At 37.5% G+C, this 19,647-nt stretch overlaps 2 protein-coding genes and 2 long non-coding RNA genes across 4 annotated transcripts; 2 read left to right on the forward strand and 2 right to left on the reverse strand.

The window, feature by feature from the left end:
* Positions 1-348: 348 nt before the first annotated feature.
* On the forward strand, positions 349-2,016 carry LOC147162054 (uncharacterized). Its single transcript, XR_015097272.1, has 2 exons — positions 349-760; positions 1,415-2,016. It is a non-coding gene; the product is annotated as an uncharacterized LOC147162054 (long non-coding RNA).
* On the reverse strand, positions 2,007-3,268 carry LOC147162055 (uncharacterized). Its single transcript, XR_015097270.1, has 2 exons — positions 3,006-3,268; positions 2,007-2,314 (listed from the first exon to the last, which is right to left on the reverse strand). It is a non-coding gene; the product is annotated as an uncharacterized LOC147162055 (long non-coding RNA).
* A 1,780-nt stretch (positions 3,269-5,048) lies between these two features.
* LOC147162056 (uncharacterized) lies at positions 5,049-10,479 on the reverse strand. The gene is made up of 2 exons (XM_086096887.1): positions 10,090-10,479; positions 5,049-8,431 (listed from the first exon to the last, which is right to left on the reverse strand). Exons 1-2 carry the CDS (start codon positions 10,211-10,213, stop codon positions 7,491-7,493), a joined length of 1,065 nt encoding a protein of 354 aa, XP_085953013.1. The 5' UTR covers positions 10,214-10,479; the 3' UTR covers positions 5,049-7,490.
* A 927-nt stretch (positions 10,480-11,406) lies between these two features.
* LOC147162057 (uncharacterized) lies at positions 11,407-17,712 on the forward strand. Its single transcript, XM_086096885.1, has 2 exons — positions 11,407-11,815; positions 15,566-17,712. Exon 2 carries the CDS (start codon positions 15,637-15,639, stop codon positions 16,771-16,773), a length of 1,137 nt encoding a protein of 378 aa, XP_085953011.1. The 5' UTR covers positions 11,407-11,815; positions 15,566-15,636; the 3' UTR covers positions 16,774-17,712.
* The last annotated feature ends 1,935 nt before the right edge of the window (positions 17,713-19,647 follow it).

Below are 19,647 nucleotides of genomic sequence, written 5' to 3' on the forward strand. Positions count from 1 at the left end.
CACAGATACAAGTCCCGCTGTATGGAGGTAAATTTGGTGCAAAACTAACTTGTGCAAAAAATTTGTACCTGTAGAAAAAAGTCTAAATTTGTATCTGTAAAAGTCGTGATTTGTATCTGTAAAACAAATGTGTGCCTGTAAAAAAAACATTTGTGTCTGTAAAAGAAATTTGTATCTGTAAAAAAAAAAAGTGTATGTGTAAAACAAATTTGTATCTGTAAAAACAAATTTGTACCTGTAAAAGTCATGATTTGTATCTGTACAAAATTTTTTTTGTACCTGTACAAAAACTATAAATTTGTATCTGTAAAAGTTGTGATTTGTACCTGTAGAAATGACAACTTGTAGTCAAAGAAGTCGCCACTAGGAGTCACAAGTGGGTTTTCTGCTGCTGTTCAGTGACGTGAGTTTTGCCCCATTTGTCGCGCTACAAATGGAGCAAAACTAATTTGTACTTGTAGAGCGCCGTGATTTGTACTCGTAGAAGAAGAGGGCGGGCTCTGGAGGATTTGGGCGGGCTAAAGCTCAACCTCATTGGTTGAGCGAACGACCGTGGGTTGAACTCAAATGACGCCCATAAATCCGCAATTCCAAACAGAGTAGCTACACTAGTTTACGCGTCATTTTGGAAGAAGAGGACGTCCCAGGCGTGAAAATTTCAACATGGTTCAATATACGAACACCGTGTGGAACAGCTTAAACGTTGGTTGACATGCAGAGCACTCCAAGTGGGCAGAAAGAAAGAAGTTTAAGTATGAAGGTAAGATTTATTGTACGAATATAGCTCGTAATCCGGTGCTAGCTACCTAGCTCATCTCATGTTGTTGTCACGAAAACTGAACACATTGAAGTCACGATTTGTATTTCAAGATTTGAAGCCTACCAGTGTAAACATACGATCAATAGCTTGTACCTGTAAAAAAAAAAAGTGGACAGTACTCAGCTACTTGTATTTGACTAACATTATATTCAAGCATCTGTACTCTTACTATCATAATAAAATGAAAACAAAACGTTTTTACTGCGAGTGGATCTTTAAGCCGCTCCAGGTATTTCAACCTCAACCCTGTATCCTCTGTATTTAATCATTTTATTTCAAATATTATAATTTATTCATAAATGTCAGTATTTTGCTCTTACACTTAGTTTACTCATCACTCACAGTACTCAAATATTTGTGCAAGTATTTTTTCTGTGCTTTTAATTTCTACTTGAGTTACATTTTCCAATGTAACATTACTCTTATTTAAATATTGGCTATTCTGCTTTTGAAATGCCAGTCTATCTGTATTACTAAGATGTGAGCAGTGTCACTGTCACGCAGCTACTTTAACAAAAGTAACTAGGTCAAATGTTAGTTTATTTATTTTTAATTAAATGAGAATCTCATATATTTCAAAATATTGCTCAAAAGGTGGAGACAACTGCTGGAGACACTGCTGAAGCATCAGTGAAAAGGATGACCCACTCCATCAGAAAGCAGCCAAGAGACAGGAGATGACACCTGGGGGTATTCCATCAAACTGGATTATGGAAAATTATTTTGCAGATCTACCTGTGGCAGTGGTCAGTCTTTTTTTCTGGTGGCTACAATAATGGGCAACACCTATTTAGTCTTATTTTTTATATATATATTGTTATAGGCTACTTGCCGACTTGCTGCCATGATCGCTTTTGGCTACTGTTGAGATGTAACAGTGAAGAATGAATATGTAGGTAAATTCGAGGTGCTTTACATTAAATCAATAACACGATTAATGTGAAATACACATCTAACATGAAACAATTATAACTTATATATTTAGTCGTTCTGCTTTTTTCTTTTTTTTTTGCCAATCATATTTCCCTCGTCTTAGTGATAGCAGCAGTATTGCCTTTTTTGGTGAGTCTTGAATTCCTCATACAGCTCCATCAATAACTTTTGTTCTGTTTGTGAGAAGAATACTGTTCTCGTCTTGGATGGATGCAGAAACGGCTCTTCTGGACATCAAATAAAACATTTCAAATGATGCACAATCTTGTTTATTGAATGATACATGTTGTTATTTGATCTGACTATTTCAAATAACTCAATATGGATTAAATTGTACTCCTGCAACATTTCAAACTCAAAATTGGAAGACATTTAGAAAGCATAATTTCTTCACTTTCCCAAAGGTGTTTGCAGTGAAATTATCTCAGAACCGTAACCAGTGTATCAAGGATTCTCATTTGTTGGACTTCACAGCCACTTTGAAGCAGGTTTGATGTCACACCATGTGCCACCGTCTAGCGATTGATCAAGAAGTAGCTTTGATTGACTGCATGCTGGCATCTGTGCGAATAGAATGATTGGGTCAGCATATTCATACAATAAAAAATAATCATAGCTTCCTAGCTGTGTCATCAAAACACAGCCACTGACATTATACGTAATCAGTTAAATGTTTAGCTTTATCTTGTTAGCCAGAAAAAAAACAAAGATTTTGTCACATCTTAATATCAGAAATAGTGGTAATACTGATAGACACAGACATTGTTTATAAACATTCCCATTTGCATTATTTTTATTTGGCTTCAGTGTTGAAAGCAAATGTGTATGTTTAAAAGTGTAAGAGCCTTTTATTTTAACTGTTTGCAAAGCATACATTGAAAAAATACTGACATTTATCAATAAATTATAATATTTGAAATAAAATGATTAAATACAGAGGATAAAGGGTTGAGATTGAAATACCTGGAGCGGCTTAAAGATCCACTCGCAGTAAAAACGTTTTGTTTTCATTTTATTATGATAGTAAGAGTACAGATGCTTGAATATAATGTTAGTCAAATACAAGTAGCTGAGTACTGTCCACTTTTTTTTTTTACAGGTACAAGCTATTGGTCGTATGTTTACACTGTTAGGCTTCAAATCTTGAAATACAAATCGTGACTTCAATGTGTTCAGTTTTCGTGACAACAACATGAGATGAGCTAGCTAGCTAGCACCGGATTACGAGCTATGTTCGTACAATAAATCTTACCTTCATACTAAAACTTCTTTCTTTCTGCCCACTTGGAGTGCTCTGCATGTCAACCAACGTTTAAACTGTTCCACACGGTGTTCGTATATTGAACCATGTTGACATTTTCACGCCTGGGACGTCCTCTTCTTCCAAAATGACGCGTAAACTAGTGTGGCTACTCTGTTTGGAATTGCGGATTTATGGGCGTCATTTGAGTTCAACCCACGGTCGTTCGCTCAACCAATGAGGTTGAGCTTTAGCCCGCCCAAATCCTCCAGAGCCCGCCCTCTTCTTCTACGAGTACAAATCACGGCGCTCTACAAGTACAAATTAGTTTTGCTCCATTTGTAGCGCGATAAATGGGGCAAAACTCACGTCACTGAACAGCAGCAGAAAACCCACTTGTGACTCCTAGCGGCGACTTCTTTGACTACAAGTTGTCATTTCTACAGGTACAAATCACAACTTTTACAGATACAAATTTATAGTTTTTGTACAGGTACAAATTTTTTTTTGTACAGATACAAATCATGACTTTTACAGGTACAAATTTGTTTTTACAGATACAAATTAGTTTTTACAGATACAAATTTGTTTTACACATACACATTTTTTTTACAGGTACAAATTTCTTTTACAGACACAATTTTTTTTTTTACAGGCACACATTTTTTTTACAGATACAAATCACGACTTTTACAGATACAAATTTAGACTTTTTTTCTACAGGTACAAATTTTTTGCACAAGTTAGTTTTGCACCAAATTTACCTCCATACCGCTGTAGCATTTTTTTAAAACTACAGTTTCTTAACCACATAAATGCTCTGAGGGTTTTCGTTAGGATTAGGCTGATAATGCAGATAACAGCCTATGATCTGACGGTTTTGTTTTGGGTTATGGACCAACACCGCCCCCTGTGCCAAAGTGCGGCACTGCAATACTCTATCCCCATAATACTACTCTTTTAAAGGGCCAGGCTTAGCCTGTAAGCAACTAATGGGTCATTCTAGAATTGGAGGACATTTGCTTGCAAATTCTTGAAAAATAAACCTTCACTTTTCTGATTTTCTGCTACATATTCATCAATAATAGAGAATAAACAACGAAAGGCTTGATTAGCTCATCTTAGCGATCAATGTTACAATTGCATTTAAAAAAAACTCCACAATCTTGTTAGTGCAAGCTTGTCACTTTTATCACAACAGGGTTGCATGCACTTATTTGAAATATTATAATTATTAAAACAAATGTTCCCACAGTTACAAGAGAAAACAATGAAACAAATAATAAAAAAACATATATTGAAATGAAAATTTTATTTTAAAACCGTTTTATTTGAGATTCAATTTGGTCAGTACGGTGCATGGGACATGAGGAAGGGGAAAAAAATGCATTTTATGGAGTACTCAAGACTTCTTTTTTTTTTAACTGTTTTCAAGCATTCTTTTATCTTGTTTTTTTTTTTTTTCCAGATTTGGTCACAGGACAAGTACATTTAATCAGAAACGGCATGTCTTAGTATTTCGTATGTGGATTATTCAATGGAGCCACCAAGGAGAAGGGTCTGGTTTTTCATTTTTCCGGTGGGTTTTTCATTAGCTGGATCTCACAATGACATTTATGAATGAAACTCACACGGCCACATACAAAGTTAGTGAGGGATGCTGCGTTTTTTGGCTTGTTTTGAACCTTTTAGTCACAATGTGCTATAATGTAATGTATTATGTAACTATCACACTGTACAGTTTGCTGTTTATGTATTGGACTTTTAGCTTTTTTTGTTGTTTGCTGTCATATCAGCATTGCAAATGAGAATCTGTTCTCAATTGCCATCCCAGGATAAAGGTCAAGTAAATAAAAATAAACAAGTATAACTCTGAAGTAGTGTCACGTCTGTAAATAAAGGCGAGGTGGCGAGGAAGGCTAAGGCTTAGGCGACAGCTAACTCCTCAGCAGCTGGCTAATGTTCGAGCCACGGCTGCGGATCATCACTCATAAATGGAAAATAGGCACACGTTATGATCTTGTCAAAAATATGTTATCAAAAATGAAGCAAATGGGGTACTGTAATGCTTTATTCAGGATCACATTCAGGTATACTTTTTCCATCTCACTATGCACAGTCAAAGTTTCTTCAAGACAATTTCAATCAATTATTCACTTTATGGATATGGACTTGAAAAAAAGGACAAACTACATACATTGCTTTGAGTATTTTAGCACATGTTCTATTTCTCAAAACTTGTCCACAGGAGACTTGTACTGTAAGAAAGTACTGAAGAATAAAAGGAGATAAATAGAATACAAGAATCAGTGTTTCCTCTAAATCCACTCCTTCAAATGTCTTCTTTCAAAAAAAAAAGATGTATTATTATTGTTGAGCACTAAAATGCATATCATTCTCTTGCTCAGTATGAAAATGTATTTGCGCTTGCACATTCATTTGCATGACGCTAGCGTAGTAAATCCCCCCTTGTTTGGGGTCACGGTCATTAAGCACGTCAAACAACAGCAAGTCAATAGCTGACACCTGACAGGGCGGAGTCAGAGGAGCCAAGTACCGAATTACAAATAAACAATAAAACAGCAAATTACCAACCATAGATTTTACAAGTTTAACAGACGTGATGTAAAATCTGCAACAAAGTGTCCTTTGTTCACACCGCCACTACGGTTTTCCGGAACGTCTGCTAACGCTGCTGAAAGAAAAATCCTAGACTAAAAACTGAGAATGTAGATTATACATTCACTGTCATTTTAAATTAGGTTCACTATTAAACATGGACATTTCTTTCTTTCTTTTTTTAATCATGTATTTATATAAAAAGGGGACAGTGCACATTGATGGGGATTTACATGGAAACATACCAAATTATAGCCCTCTGCTAATTTTAATCTGTAGCCCTTTGGCAGGTTTTGAATACAAATACAATTAAAAAAAATAGCTTAAGTAAAGTCAAGATAACACACACATTAAGCACACAGATCATTAATTCCGTGGTAGGCGCCCGACAGAGCTCGTGTGCACAGCAAAGATGTGCTTTCTGTACCATCTTTAAATGTAAATGGTAAAATAAGATCATATCATGCTTCATTGATCCCTGCTACCCTCACCAGCACAATTGTGCCTCTTAGCTGTATCCGTACATGGGAATCTTTCACTACAAACTGAGCAGCCAAATGATTTCTCACTAGTGTGGCTTCTTGTGTGTCTTAATAAGTTTTACTTCTTGGCGAAATCTTGTCCACAATCTAAGCATGGAAAAGGTTTCTCACCAGTGTGGGTTTTCGTGTCTTTTTATACGTATAAATATATATGTACATTTTAAAGGGTGGGGGCAATATTTAGAGAAAAAAAACCTCGCAAATTTGCCACTTTATATAGTGGCAGATTTGCGAGAAAAAACCTCAGAAACTTGCGAGAAATACACGTAGCGTAGCTATAGTCTAATCATGTGAGGATTCGATGGTGGTTAATGGGACACTGTTTATAAAATGAAAAGGCAGGATGGAGACGGATTATTCTTAAAATTAAAACTTTACTCGTCATTCACCGCAGCCAGAGCGACAACACTTTCTGATCCCCTATCAACTGACTAACACTAACCAATCAGATGCTAGCATACCATAGGCAAATGCAAGTGAATGACAGAAAGCAGCAGATTCGACACATCAATTTAGATACTTGTACAAAAAAATTACCAAAATTTATGAATGTGTAAATAATAATTCTGGAAACATAAATCTACAAGTAAATATACATTTTAACAAATTAACTTAAATGCTTGATCGTCCGGGTGTGAACCTTCGCAAAGCGAGGCGTATTTGTCGCTGGCCAGTGGCTGTACACAAAGGTTCAAAGAGCGAATGTTTAACATGATATGGTTACTATCTCCTTATTTGGAAATCCGACCGAAAAGTATTGGCACAAACAGTCGAGTGGTACGCTACGTGTATTTCTCGTAAGATTTTGAGTTTTTTTCTCACAAATCTGCCACTATATAAAGAAAAAAAACTTGTACATTTGCGAGTTTATAAAGTGGCAAATTTGTGAGTTTATAAAGTGGCAAATTTGCAAGTTTTTTTCTCGGAATATTGCCCCACCCTCTAAAAATATATATTTATACGTGGCCCTAATACGCCGTCGTACTTTTTAAACTTTCATTACGAGCAATTTCTTTACGACAAACTAAGCAGACAAAAGATTTCTCCGAATGTGAGTTGACGTGTGTCTTTTTAAGCTTTCATTGTGAGTGACATTTTTTTTAATCACAAACTGAGCAGGCAAAAGGTTTCTCACCAGTGTGGGTTCTTGTATGTAGATTTAAGTGTCCTTTCAGAGTGATTTTTTAAACCACAAACTGAGCAAGCAAAAGGTTTCTCACCAATGTGAGTTGTGTCTTTTTAAGCTTTCATTGCGAGCACATTTTTTTACCACAAACTGAGCAGGCAAAAAGTTCATCACCAGTGTGAGTTCTTACATGTACATTTAAGTGTCCTTTCAGAGTGAATTTTTGACTACAAACTCAGTGTGGGTTTTCATGTGCGTTTTTAAGTTTTCATTGCCAGTAATTTCTTTACCACAAACTAAGCAGACAAAAGATTTCTCACCAATGTGAGTTGTCGTGTGTCTTTTTAAGCTTTCATTGCGAGTAAATTTTTTATCACAAACTGAGCAGGCAAAAGGCTTCTCACCAGTGTGGGTTCTTGCATGTAGATTTAAGTGTCCTTTCAGAGTGAATTTTTTACCACAAATTGAGCAAGCAAAAGGTTTCTCACCAATGTGAGTTGTCGCGTGTCTTTTTAAGCTTTCATTGCGAGCAAATTTTTTACCACAAACTGAGCAGGCAAAAGGTTTCTCACCAGTGTGGGTTCTTACATGTACATTTAAGTGTCCTTTCCGATTGAATTTTTGACCACAATCCAAGCAGATAAAAGGTTTCTCTCCAGTGTGGACAACCGTATGCTGTTTCCAACAAGACTTGTATCGAAATGTTTTTTCACACCGGGAACATTTCCAACATTTGCTGTCAGTGGGAGATGTCATATCACCTTCAGACTGTTCATTGTCTTCAGTGGGAGGAGAGAATGACGTGTCGTCACCATCTGACATTGGAGCTAACAGGCTGTCTGCTTGTGATCCTCGAGAGTGCCCACCATCAATTTTTCCTGTTGTGTGTTGAATTGGGCTGCTGCTTGGAGACTGCACCCATTTGTTCTCTTCATATTGACCTTCATCTTCAGTCTTCAAATGGACACCAGTCACGGGCAACTCTGTGAAATCTTCCTCTTTAATGCATGGTGGTAGGTTCTCCTCTTTTTTTATGTTGGGAGGTTGCGGCTGCTCCTCTTCTTTAATTTGGAGAGGCTCCACGTCCTCCTCCTCTTTAACGCCAGGGAACTCTGGCTCCTGCCGCTCAGTACAATATTTTTCACCGATTTCTGCGGGACACAAGAGACACATGGTTTGGTAAAGTCAGTCTGTTGTGACTTTGATTTTTATTTTATATTTAAGATGATCAAATGGAGCACAATAGTGAACAAATAGCAGATGCTAATAAAAGGAGAAAATAAATAGCTCATAGAGTAATTTAAAGGCACCATTTACTGGAAGAAGACTTCATTCTTGTAAAAAAAAAATCAGAGCACATCTGCAGCAACAATAAAAAGGCAGATTCCAAATAACATTAATAATGTATTTGGTTTGGAAGCGCCTTCCAAACTGATGCTGTACATTAGTAGACAACAGTTAAAGCAAAATTCAACAGATTAAATAAGATTTTATTTTTTAAATAAACGTTTAAAACTTTTAAGCTTTGTATGAACCATATATGAGTTGTCTCATCTTGGTACAGGTGTTATTATATTGTCTTTTTTTTTTTATCTATGTGTGAATAAAATGAATACATCAAAAATAATTAGTAATACTCTCAACACACTGTTCATCGTACAGAAAACTGGGGCCCATGTTGGAGATGCACTAAAATGGATTAAAGCAAAAATAAATAAATAACTTGAAAACTTTTTATGCCTAAAATGACTGCAGTCAATAACCACAATTTAGTAGTGCAGTGGGGTGCATACTGATGCTTTTTAAATAACATTGAACATGACAAGGATATATCTTGTCCAAACTAGGAGATTTTCAAATACAAATTATAAAAGGCAGAAAAACAGCGTAATGGAAGCATTAAATTAAACAGTGAGTGTCAATAAGAAGGGGGTTTCCCCTCAGATAAAAAAAAGAAAAGAAAGTCAAATCATGCGTGTTCCTATTTCCAGGTATACAAATGGGTCACAGGGATGAAGAAGGTGAGAATTATACAACCCCTCTTTATATATATATATATATATATATATATATATATATATATATACAAACAACGTGACCCCAAAAAAATCTCCCGGTTGGTCACAACTGAAAGTTGGCAAGTATGGCCTGCCCCCAATGCTGAAAATCCTAGAGGAAACACTGCTGATCATTCCGGATATTACAAAAATAAATAAATAATCCAGCGTCTAACATTAATGGTTGCCAGTGCTGGCGTTGCAAAGTAATTACATTTACTGGGGGATTTTTTTTATTATTAGGGATGAAAACACCAATGTCACAAAACTGATTGATTTGATTGGTTGATTTATTTCTTCACATGTCCCTTCATTCGCAAAAGTCAAGACTGTGCCTAGGAAAAAAAAATCTAATGAGAATGTATAGTAATATGCTTGACATATTATAACAATGTGTTAAACCATTTTGCAGGTAAAGATTTATGCCAAAATTTTGTGGGGGCTCGGCTGAGACAATTCAACAAAATCTCATTATAGTACATTTTGACATAAGTAATTAGTAACGTAAGAAACAGCAGAAAATTGGACATAATCATTTGCATAAGCATTTAAAGCATGTTCAAAGATATGATTGTGACATAATGATGTAAAAAATTTAACAAGTAGTACTGAGAAATTCAACCATGATCTGAGAAATGTAGCAAAGCGACTGAGAAAACTGTAAACGTAACGTCAGAAAGTGGCCGGATAAAGAGTCCCTTAGGTAAATACAAGAATATTGTTGATAAGTATTGATTAAACAAGTGACAAACCTGCTCTGTTTAACACAACTCGAGGCTGCTTGCACAGAGCGTCCAGCAGTTGACGTCGTCGCTCGTTCTCCTCTTGTGCTCCACAAAGCTCATCTTCGTACTTGACTTTAGTTCTTGAGCACATTTTTACGCTCACACTTGATCGCTGCTGAGTGAATGTGTCGACGACAAACGAGTCTTATAAATTAGCAGATAGCAAGCTAAGCTAAACTAAAATAAACTAAGATAAGCAAAGCTGAGAAGTTTCGACAAGCACCAAGACGAATTCAACCGGACACGAAATGTAATAATTATGTTTGACTTCAATTAAGTAGTGCGTTCAGTAGTTCAGTTCGAATTCAGAACGAATTATTTAGTGAAGCTTGGTGTGGCTATGTAAAAGAAGCCCGGAACAAAGTATATTCTGTCACGTGGACAGTACGGCAAGTCCACTTTGTCAAAATCAGTGTCACTCACTAAGCACGAAGCAACATAGCTTTATGCTGTTTAAAAGTTTTTATTTAAATATTCCCCTAGCTTCTTTGTTTGTGTTTTCTGTATTAGTAACGTGTTTGTGTAGTATTCACAATTTGTTTATGAATTGATTCTTTTTTTAAATCAATAAAGTTATATGAGAGGGAAAAACACGAAGCAACATAACAATATTTCTAATATAAGACGTTTCTAATATAAGACGGATATTGTTATATTCATTTATATATAAATATCATATCATATATTCATGACAATAGTCAGTTATAAATATAGCACCACCTAGCCCTTGGGTCGACAAAAAAAATTATGACACCTAAGGTATTTTGTCCCAAATTTGGATACTCTTTGTAAGTGTATCTGTAAGTGTAAACTGACATTTATGATTATTTTTATTTTTTTTTACTTTCCACCACTCAAAATGTTCTCAATCCATACATATGTACTTTTATTTATTTGTGATGCCCTCTATGGACAATAAAAGCAATATTGTGCTATGAGTAAAACTAACTATGATGTGTGTGTGTGTGTGTGTGTGTATATATATATATATATATATATATATATATATATATATATATATATATATATATATACATATATATACATATGTGTGTGTGGTTTCATGGTTTTATCTTGAACAGTGTTCACAAGTATTTACCCCACAATAGTGTATACACAATGAAACGTGAATTGGTGCTGTATTATACTGAAACATAATTTAAACAGTTTGTCAATAAATAACAATAATAATAAAAAACTTCTTGTCAATAACATTTTATTTTGAAAACTGGGTGTCGTCCTCCGCGCTCGCGCACTACCGTAAATCCTAGTAGAAAAGGGCAAACTTAAAATGAAGAGCAGCTGGCTTGACTGTTGACTCCCTTTTGGACTGAACGTACTCAAACTTCGACGCTCTGCGGGTTTCAGCACTTCGTTGAAGTCAAACATAATTGTTACAACTCGTGTCCGGTTAAAGTCGTCTCAGTGCTCGTCGACACGTCTTGGCTTTGCTTAGCTTAGCTTAGCTTAGCTTGCTAGCCGCTAACAAGCGAGACGCGTTTGTTGTCGGCAAATTGGCTCAGCAGAGATCAATTGTGAGCTTAAAGTGTCGTGAATATTGGTTAAAATTGTACGCAAGAACGAAAGTCAAGTACGAAGAGGAGCTTTGTGGAGCACAAGAGGAGAACGAGCGACAACGTCAACTGTTGGACGCTGTCTGCAAGCAAGCCTCGAGTTGTGTTCAAGACCGCAGGTTTGTCACTTGTGTAGGCAATACTTCTCAATAATCTTCCTGAATTTACTTTTAACTTCCAAGCGTTATTTTGCCTTGAATGGCTCTAATCAGCACGGATTTACACTGAATGAACCGTTAATGGTCCCTCGCGGGCGAAGCCAGAGGGCAGCCGTCTTACGTTGCCACTGTCTCATACTGCTAACTTCAATGTGGTTTTCATTGAAAACACTTAAGTTATTATTAATGCGTGATTTATCCTAGGATCGCTGTAAGAATTTAGGGGAGCTTCTTAAAAGAACGAATTTGACTGTTTTGTTTGCATCAACCATTTAAAAGTTTCTGAATGACAGTAAATTTTAACACTTTAGGTTGGTTAATTATTTGTTAAAAAATAAAACAACAACAACAAAAACACCCACATATATGGTCTGACCAATAGTATAGGTTTTAGAAGAAATATAAAATTGTGATTTAAGAGGTTTCGGTCCGACGCCAGAGATGATATTATGTATATAAATATTGAACTATTTTTTGAAATATTGAAATATTGCTGTGACACTAATGTATTGAATCAAACCGTGAATTTTAAATTTGGGATATTGTTGCACCACTAATACAGTAGGGTGCAACATTACACAAAATTCACGGTTCGGTTCAATACAAATGACATCACGGTCCAATATTTTTTTGATCCAGATTTCTTAAATTGCAAAATTTTCATGCATTTTAAACAAATAACTTAATATCTCAACGTCCCCCATGATTAAAGACATTCACAAATGCAAAGAAGCAATGTTAAAAAAAGACAATGTATTAAAAATGTTAGAAAAGCCCCAAGCAGTGCTCCTAGTTTATAGAAAGCCATAATAAATGTCCACAATTTTAACATTGTCAAGATCATGACAGGATTATTGGCGGCTCATGGCTCAGACCGGCCCACGGTTGTTCACAAAATGTTGTTGTATATATTTTTTTAGCCGTATATAGCTTGCCATTCCTCCAACCTCGAATATTCAAATTGGATTTGTTCCAAAAATCTAAATTGCAGCTGAATATGCTTACAAGACCACAATCAGTGTTTACTGTTTATTTGAACAAGTATGGGAATATAAATGGTTAAAACTGGTGGTCGTGGGGGGAGTGGGGTTGCCGTGTGGGCCTGCTGTGCCCTGTTCTGCTGCACTAGACTTAGAACATCAGCCGTGTTGGCGGGGGTCGCTCCAGGCTCCTGGGTTGGCTCTCCGGCTGGTGGCTCCTGCGGTGCCGGTAGAGATGTAACGATAACGGCAATATCGTGATATCCCAATATTAAAACTGCCACAATATCATCGTCGTCGTCATGTCACTATATTTAAAAAAAAGCACATCTCTGGTGGCTAGTTTTTTAGTGCAGTTTGATTTTCATAAGGCATGTTTTGCCCCTCTGTTTAAAATCCATGCTAATGCTTATATTAAGGGGAACATAATATGCTATTAAACCGGGTCAATATGTGGAGGAACTCAATGTGTCTGTGCATTAGCAACTAAGTGCCTCAATATTAAGTGTAATTACTATTGTAGGTTGTTCATATGCATTGCTGTTATGTACAAAAGCCCAATATTCAGCTTTTTATTTTTGTTATTAGTATGAGCTATTTTATTTTTTATTTTTCACCATTTTGTGACCTTTTTTTATATTGCCAACCTCCCCACAATATTGTGATGATTATCGTATCGCAAGCTTCATATCGTGATAATATCTTATTGTGATGTTTGGATATCGTTACATCCCGAGCAGTGTTGGGCAAGTTACTTCCAAAATGTAACATATTTCCTATTACTAGTTACTTGCATTTGTAATAAGTTCCTTTTCAATATTACTGTCTATGTAGAATAATGAGATACTCAAGTTTAAGTTACTTTAACATTACTTTTTAAAAAACTTAAATGTAATCATGATTTTTGAGATTTTTGAGATTTTTTTTAAAATGAACAATTTGCAACCATAGCTGTAATGAGGACCCTTAACTATATAGCGTGTGGTATAATATTTTTACTCTATGGTGCGAGATCATTGCCTTTGATTCATATTTGTATCAAGATGTATTTTTTCCCAAATATAAATATTGGAACTGATATTTGATCCGGTAATTAAATAATCCCAGACTGTACACCATAAATAAAAATAATTAACATACTCAAATTAATTTACACACAAAGGAAAGATGAGTTTATATTGCCAATGTGTGTTCCTCTTATCAATAACAATGTATTTTTTTATGTATAGTAAACTTGTATGTAAAAAAATTGGCTAAAAACATAATAGTGATAGCCCACCCAGCATTTTTCGGTCTAAAAGACGTCTATTAGACTAAATGGTACTGAGACGTCAAGGCTAAAAATAGTCTAAAAATGTAAGTTTTTTTTAGACGTCTACGTCTAGTCCCCTCGTCTATTCTTAGACATTTAAATAACCGCTAAAATGAGACGTTTTCTAGGCGTACATTTTTATACCAACTGTATACTCCTCGTCTAATCTTAGACGTTTAAATAAACCACCACTGGACGTCTATTTATCGACGTCTAAATTTAGACGTTTGCTAGACGTTCACTTTTAAATTAAAAAACAAATTTAAACTCCATTACACGTCGTATAGATGTTAAACATATTATTCACAACAAACCAAAATTAAAGGAAATTAAAGTTGTCAAAATTGAAAGTTAAATCAGGTTGTCTAAAAAAGGGACCAAATTTAACCTGTGATCCTTACCTTGATGTAGTTCCAGGATGACAATTCACATCACGTGTTTTTGGAACTTTTAATTAGGTTAACATTAACACTAAACATCACAAACAGATTTTTAAACATATTGCAATGAAATTAAAACAACAACAATATTACCAATATAATATAAACACAAACATTTTGCGAGAGAACAGTTTTTTTCTTCTTTAGGCTGTTTTTTTGGCCTTAGTCTGAAGACTGTTTGTTGCTTCAGTAATACTGGCTTTCCTCCCTAATATTTAATTGTTTTTCCCCTCCATCAAATTCATTAATGAATTGCATACTGGCTAGCGTCTTAGTGGCCCTACACAGTGGTGTACTGTCCACAGTAAAAGGGATACTTGACTCATTGAGCCAGTAAAAAGTTAATATTTTGTCCAGAATGAATTTGATAATGTCATTATTTGTCTTGCACAATTAATAGTTTAAAAAAACTATTTTTTCCACTTGCTGTCGACTGAAGATGACATCCCCTGTGTTGAGGAACTAGGTCATGAACAATCAAAACAGCTCACCCGTTTTCTGGTTTTGGTCAGTAAACTGAGCCATGATTGGTCGTTACCTACTTCCTCAGCACAGGTTATGTCATCTTCAGTTGACAGCAAGTGGAAAAATGTGTTAAAAAAAAGTTTAAGAAAAATAATGAAGTTATCAAATTCATTCTGGACAAAATAGTAACTTTTTACTGCTGAAAATGGTTTAATGAGTCAAGTATCCCTTTAATGACAGACAACTGATTTAAAAAAATAAATAAATATCCAGAACAATTGGTGTTAGAGGCTTGACAAGTGTTTTCCAGATCGAATCGATGATCCGTAACATTTGCCAGCTAACGGCTAACCCTAATGCTATTCATAAGCTCACATGGCCCATCTGGGTGAATTTGAGGCTTAAAGCGCTATATAAAAAGCAGTCCATTTACCATTTAAATAAAAAAGAACACAAAACATAAAAGTCACAACAGACCAACTTTACCAAACCATGTGTGTCTTGTTTCCCGCAGGCATAGGTGAAAAATATCTTTGTCCTGAACGGCAGGAGCCAGAGTTCCCTGGCGTTAAAGAGGACCACGACATGAACCCTCTTCACATTAAAGAAGAGGAGCAGTTGCAGCCCCCTAACATAAAAAAAGAGAAGCTTCCACCATACATCAAAGAGGAGAAGGATTTCACAGAGTTGCCATTGACTGGTGTCCATTTGAAGACTGAAGATGAAGGTCAATATGAAGAGAACAAAAGTGCGGAGCCTCCAAGCAGCAGCTCGAGTCAACACATGACAACAGAAATTGATGGTGAACACTGTGGAGGATCACAAGCAGACAGTCGGTTGGCTCCAACGTCACATGGTGACGACACATCAGACTCTCCTCACACTGATGACGATGAACAGTCTGAAGGTGATGTGACATGTAACACTGACAGCAAATGTTGGAAATTTTCTCAATGTGGAGAAACTTTTGGCTACAAGTATAAATTGGAAAGACATGTGATTGTCCACAATAGAGAGAAACGCTTTCTCTGCACAGTTTGTGGTAAAAAATTTGCTCGGAATGGACACTTAAATGTACATGTAAGAACACACACTGGTGAGAAACCTTTTTCCTGCTCAGATTGCGGTCAAAAATTCACTCTCAATGCAACCTTGAAAGCCCACGAAAGAACCCACACTGGTGAAAAACCTTTTGCCTGCTCAGATTGTGGACAAAAGTTCACTATGAGAGCAAACTTAATTGTACACGTAAGAAAACACACTGGTGAGAAACCTTTTGCCTGCTCAGTTTGTGGTAAAAAATTCGCTAGGAAAGGACACTTAATTGTACACGTAAGAACACACACTGGTGAGAAACCTTTTGCCTGCTCAGAATGTGGTCAAAAATTCGCTCACAGTGCAACTTTGAAAGGCCACACAAAAACTCACACTGGTGAGAAACCATTTGCCTGCTCAGATTGTGGACAAAAATTCGCTAGGAAAGGACACTTAATTGTACACGTAAGAACACACACTGGTGAGAAACCTTTTGCCTGCTCAGAATGTGGTCATAAATTCGCTCACAGTACAACCTTGAAAGACCACACAAGAACACACGCTGCTGAGAAACCTTCTGCCTGTTCAGTTTGTGGTGAAAGATTCCCAAGTAAGGTTAAAGCTAAGCGGCACAAGTGTGCTGGTAAGAATAGCAGTGATCAAGGAACCTATCTAAATTCGTTGTAGCATTTACGTTTACACATTGTACAGAGGGCACATCTTTCTTGTGTACTCAAGCTCTGTTGGTCGCCAACTACTGACTGAATGAATTATCTGTTTTGCTTGTCGTGTGCATTTTATTTGTCTTTACTATTCTTAGTTTTTTTATTATTATTGTATTTTAATTCAAAATGTTACATCAAATCACACCACAGTGGCCGACTTGTTAGCAACTGGGAACTTCTGGCATAAGGCCGATTTGATACATATCTCGATACACATGCAGGATGCAATTCAACTGAAAAACGATATCTTTAGGAGCATAACAGTTTGGTACGATTTGATTAAGTTTGGGACCGATATGATTCTCGATTCGATACGACTCATTTCAATATTCGAAACAATGTGTGTGAACATGTAAAAAAAGAAGAAAAAAAAAAAGCATCTTCTATGTTTGACTTTATTAGATCACTTATTTAAATAGACCGCAACATAGCACTGGGTGATATGACTGACTGAAAATTGGACACCCTAGGCCGGAGTTCGATGATCGGATTGAAATTGGGCCAAGCACTTGCTGTTGAGCGCTGGATTACAAACACTTTGATTTTTCCTAATATTTGCGATTTATTGTCCTTCCGTATGGCTTAAACTTGCTGTGTTGAGGGTTGTACCGCTCGGAAGAATTTGAATCGGCATCTGCAGTTCTTTTTTACACCTAAATCCAGGCATACTTACGTTTGGTGAAGTACATTTCCAACTCAATGTGTGCAGAGTTTGAAAGATAAAACACTGGGTTGTACTACAAATTGTGATGAGGTTGTGCGAGTGTGTACTATTTTAAGTAACATGGAGCCAAGTATTGTGTATGACCAACAGTGAGTTTAAACTTCCTCGTGTTTGATTTTTGACTTACTGGTTGCATTTGGAATCTTATCTTTTTATTGTTGCTGGAGATGTGTTTTGTTGGGGGTTAAATTTACAAGAATAAAGTATTCTTACAGTAAATGGTATGTCTCATTTGTGTTTTATCATCAATTTATTTTTTTCCTATTATTTGCAGCGACTACATAATATTCAAGTATACGTTTTATTGATGCAACCAAATATGGAATTAAATAAAATACAACACAGAATAACAGTGCAAACACCACAAACACAATACTTGCATGCTTTTCTATCTATCTATCTATCTATCTATCTATCTATCTATCTATCTATCTATCTATCTATCTATCTATCTATCTATCTATCTATCGGAGCCAGAAGATATGTTGAAATATATGTATCATAGACACCATACAAGCTTTTTACGAATAGTACCACAGATTATACGTACAGGCAGTGTTTTTAATGGAAACATTTTTGCCGGTCGCGGGGGCAGCAGCTTTAGGAGGGAAACCCAGACTTCCCTCTCCCCAGCCACTTCAACCAGCTCCTCCGGCGGGATCCAAAGGCGTTCCAAGCCCAGCCGAGAGACATAGTCTCTCCAGCGTGTCCTGGGTCGTCCCCGGGGCCTCCCGCCACTGGGACATGCCCGGGACACCTCTCCAGGGAGGCGGTAGGAGTCATTCGAACCAGATGCCCGAGTCACCTCAACTGGCTCCTCTCAACGTGGAGTAGCGGCTCGACCCTGAGTCCCTCCCGGCTGACTGAGCTTCTCACCCTATTGCTAAGGGAGAGCCCGGACACCCTGCGGAGGAAACTTATTTCGGCTACTTTTATCCGGGATCTTGTTCTTTCGGTCACGACCCACAGCTTGTGACTATAGGTGAGGGTAGGAACGTAGATCGACCGGTAAATCGAGAGCTTCGGATTTTGGCTCAGCTCATTCTTCACCACAGCGGACCGATACAATCCGCATCACTGCAGACGCTGCACCGATCTGCCTGTCGATCTCCCACTCCATCCTGCCCTCACTCGTGAACAAGACCCCAAGATACTTGAACTCCTCCACTTGGGGCAGGATCTCATCCCCGACCCGGAGAGGCCACTCCACCCTTTTCCGACTGAGGACCATGGTCTCGGATTTGAAGGTGCTGATCTTCATTCCAACCGCTTTACACTCTGCTGCGAACCGCTCCAGTAAGAGTTGAAGATCACGGCTTGATGAAGCCAACACCACCACATTATCTGCAAAAAGCAGAGATGCAATGCTGAGGCCACCAAATGCTTCGGCTGCGCCTAGAAATTCTGTCCATAAAAGTTATGAACAGAATTGGTGACCAAGGGCAGCCTTGGCAGAGTCCAACCCTCACTGGAAATTAATCTAACTTACTGCCGGCAATGCGGACCAAACTGACACCGATCGTACAGGGACTGAATAGCCCATATCAAGGGGCTCGGTACCCCGTACTGCCGATGCAACCCCCAAAGGACTCCCCGAGGGACACGGTCGAACGCAAATCTACAAAACACATGTAGACTGGTTGGGCGAACTCCCATGTACTCTCGAGCACCCTGCCGAGGGTGTAGAGCTGGTCCACTGTTCCACGGCCGGGACGAAAACCATACTGCTTCTCCTGAATCCGAGATTCGACTTCACAACGAACCCTCCTCTCCAGCACCCCTGAATATACCTTACCAGGGAGGCTGAGGAGTGTGATCCCTCTAAAGTTGGAACACACCCTCCGGTCCCCCTTCTTAAAAAGGGGGACCACCACCCCAGACTGCCAATCCAGGGGCACTGTCCCCGATGTCCACGCGATGTTGTAGAGGTGTGTCAACCACGATAGCCCCACAACATCCAGAGCCTTTAGGAACTCCGGGCAGATCTCATCCACCCGCTGGGCCCTGCCACGAGGAGCTTTCCAACCACCTCAGTGACTTCGACCCCAGAGATAGGAGAGCCCACCTCAGAGTCGCCAGACTCTGCTTCATCAAAGAAATTGAGGAGGACTT

The sequence above is a fragment of the Leptonotus elevatus genome, chromosome 15 (genome assembly GCF_054856555.1).
Source record: "Leptonotus elevatus isolate MCC_2025b chromosome 15, RoL_Lele_1.0, whole genome shotgun sequence".
Lineage (NCBI taxonomy): Eukaryota > Metazoa > Chordata > Actinopteri > Syngnathiformes > Syngnathidae > Leptonotus > Leptonotus elevatus.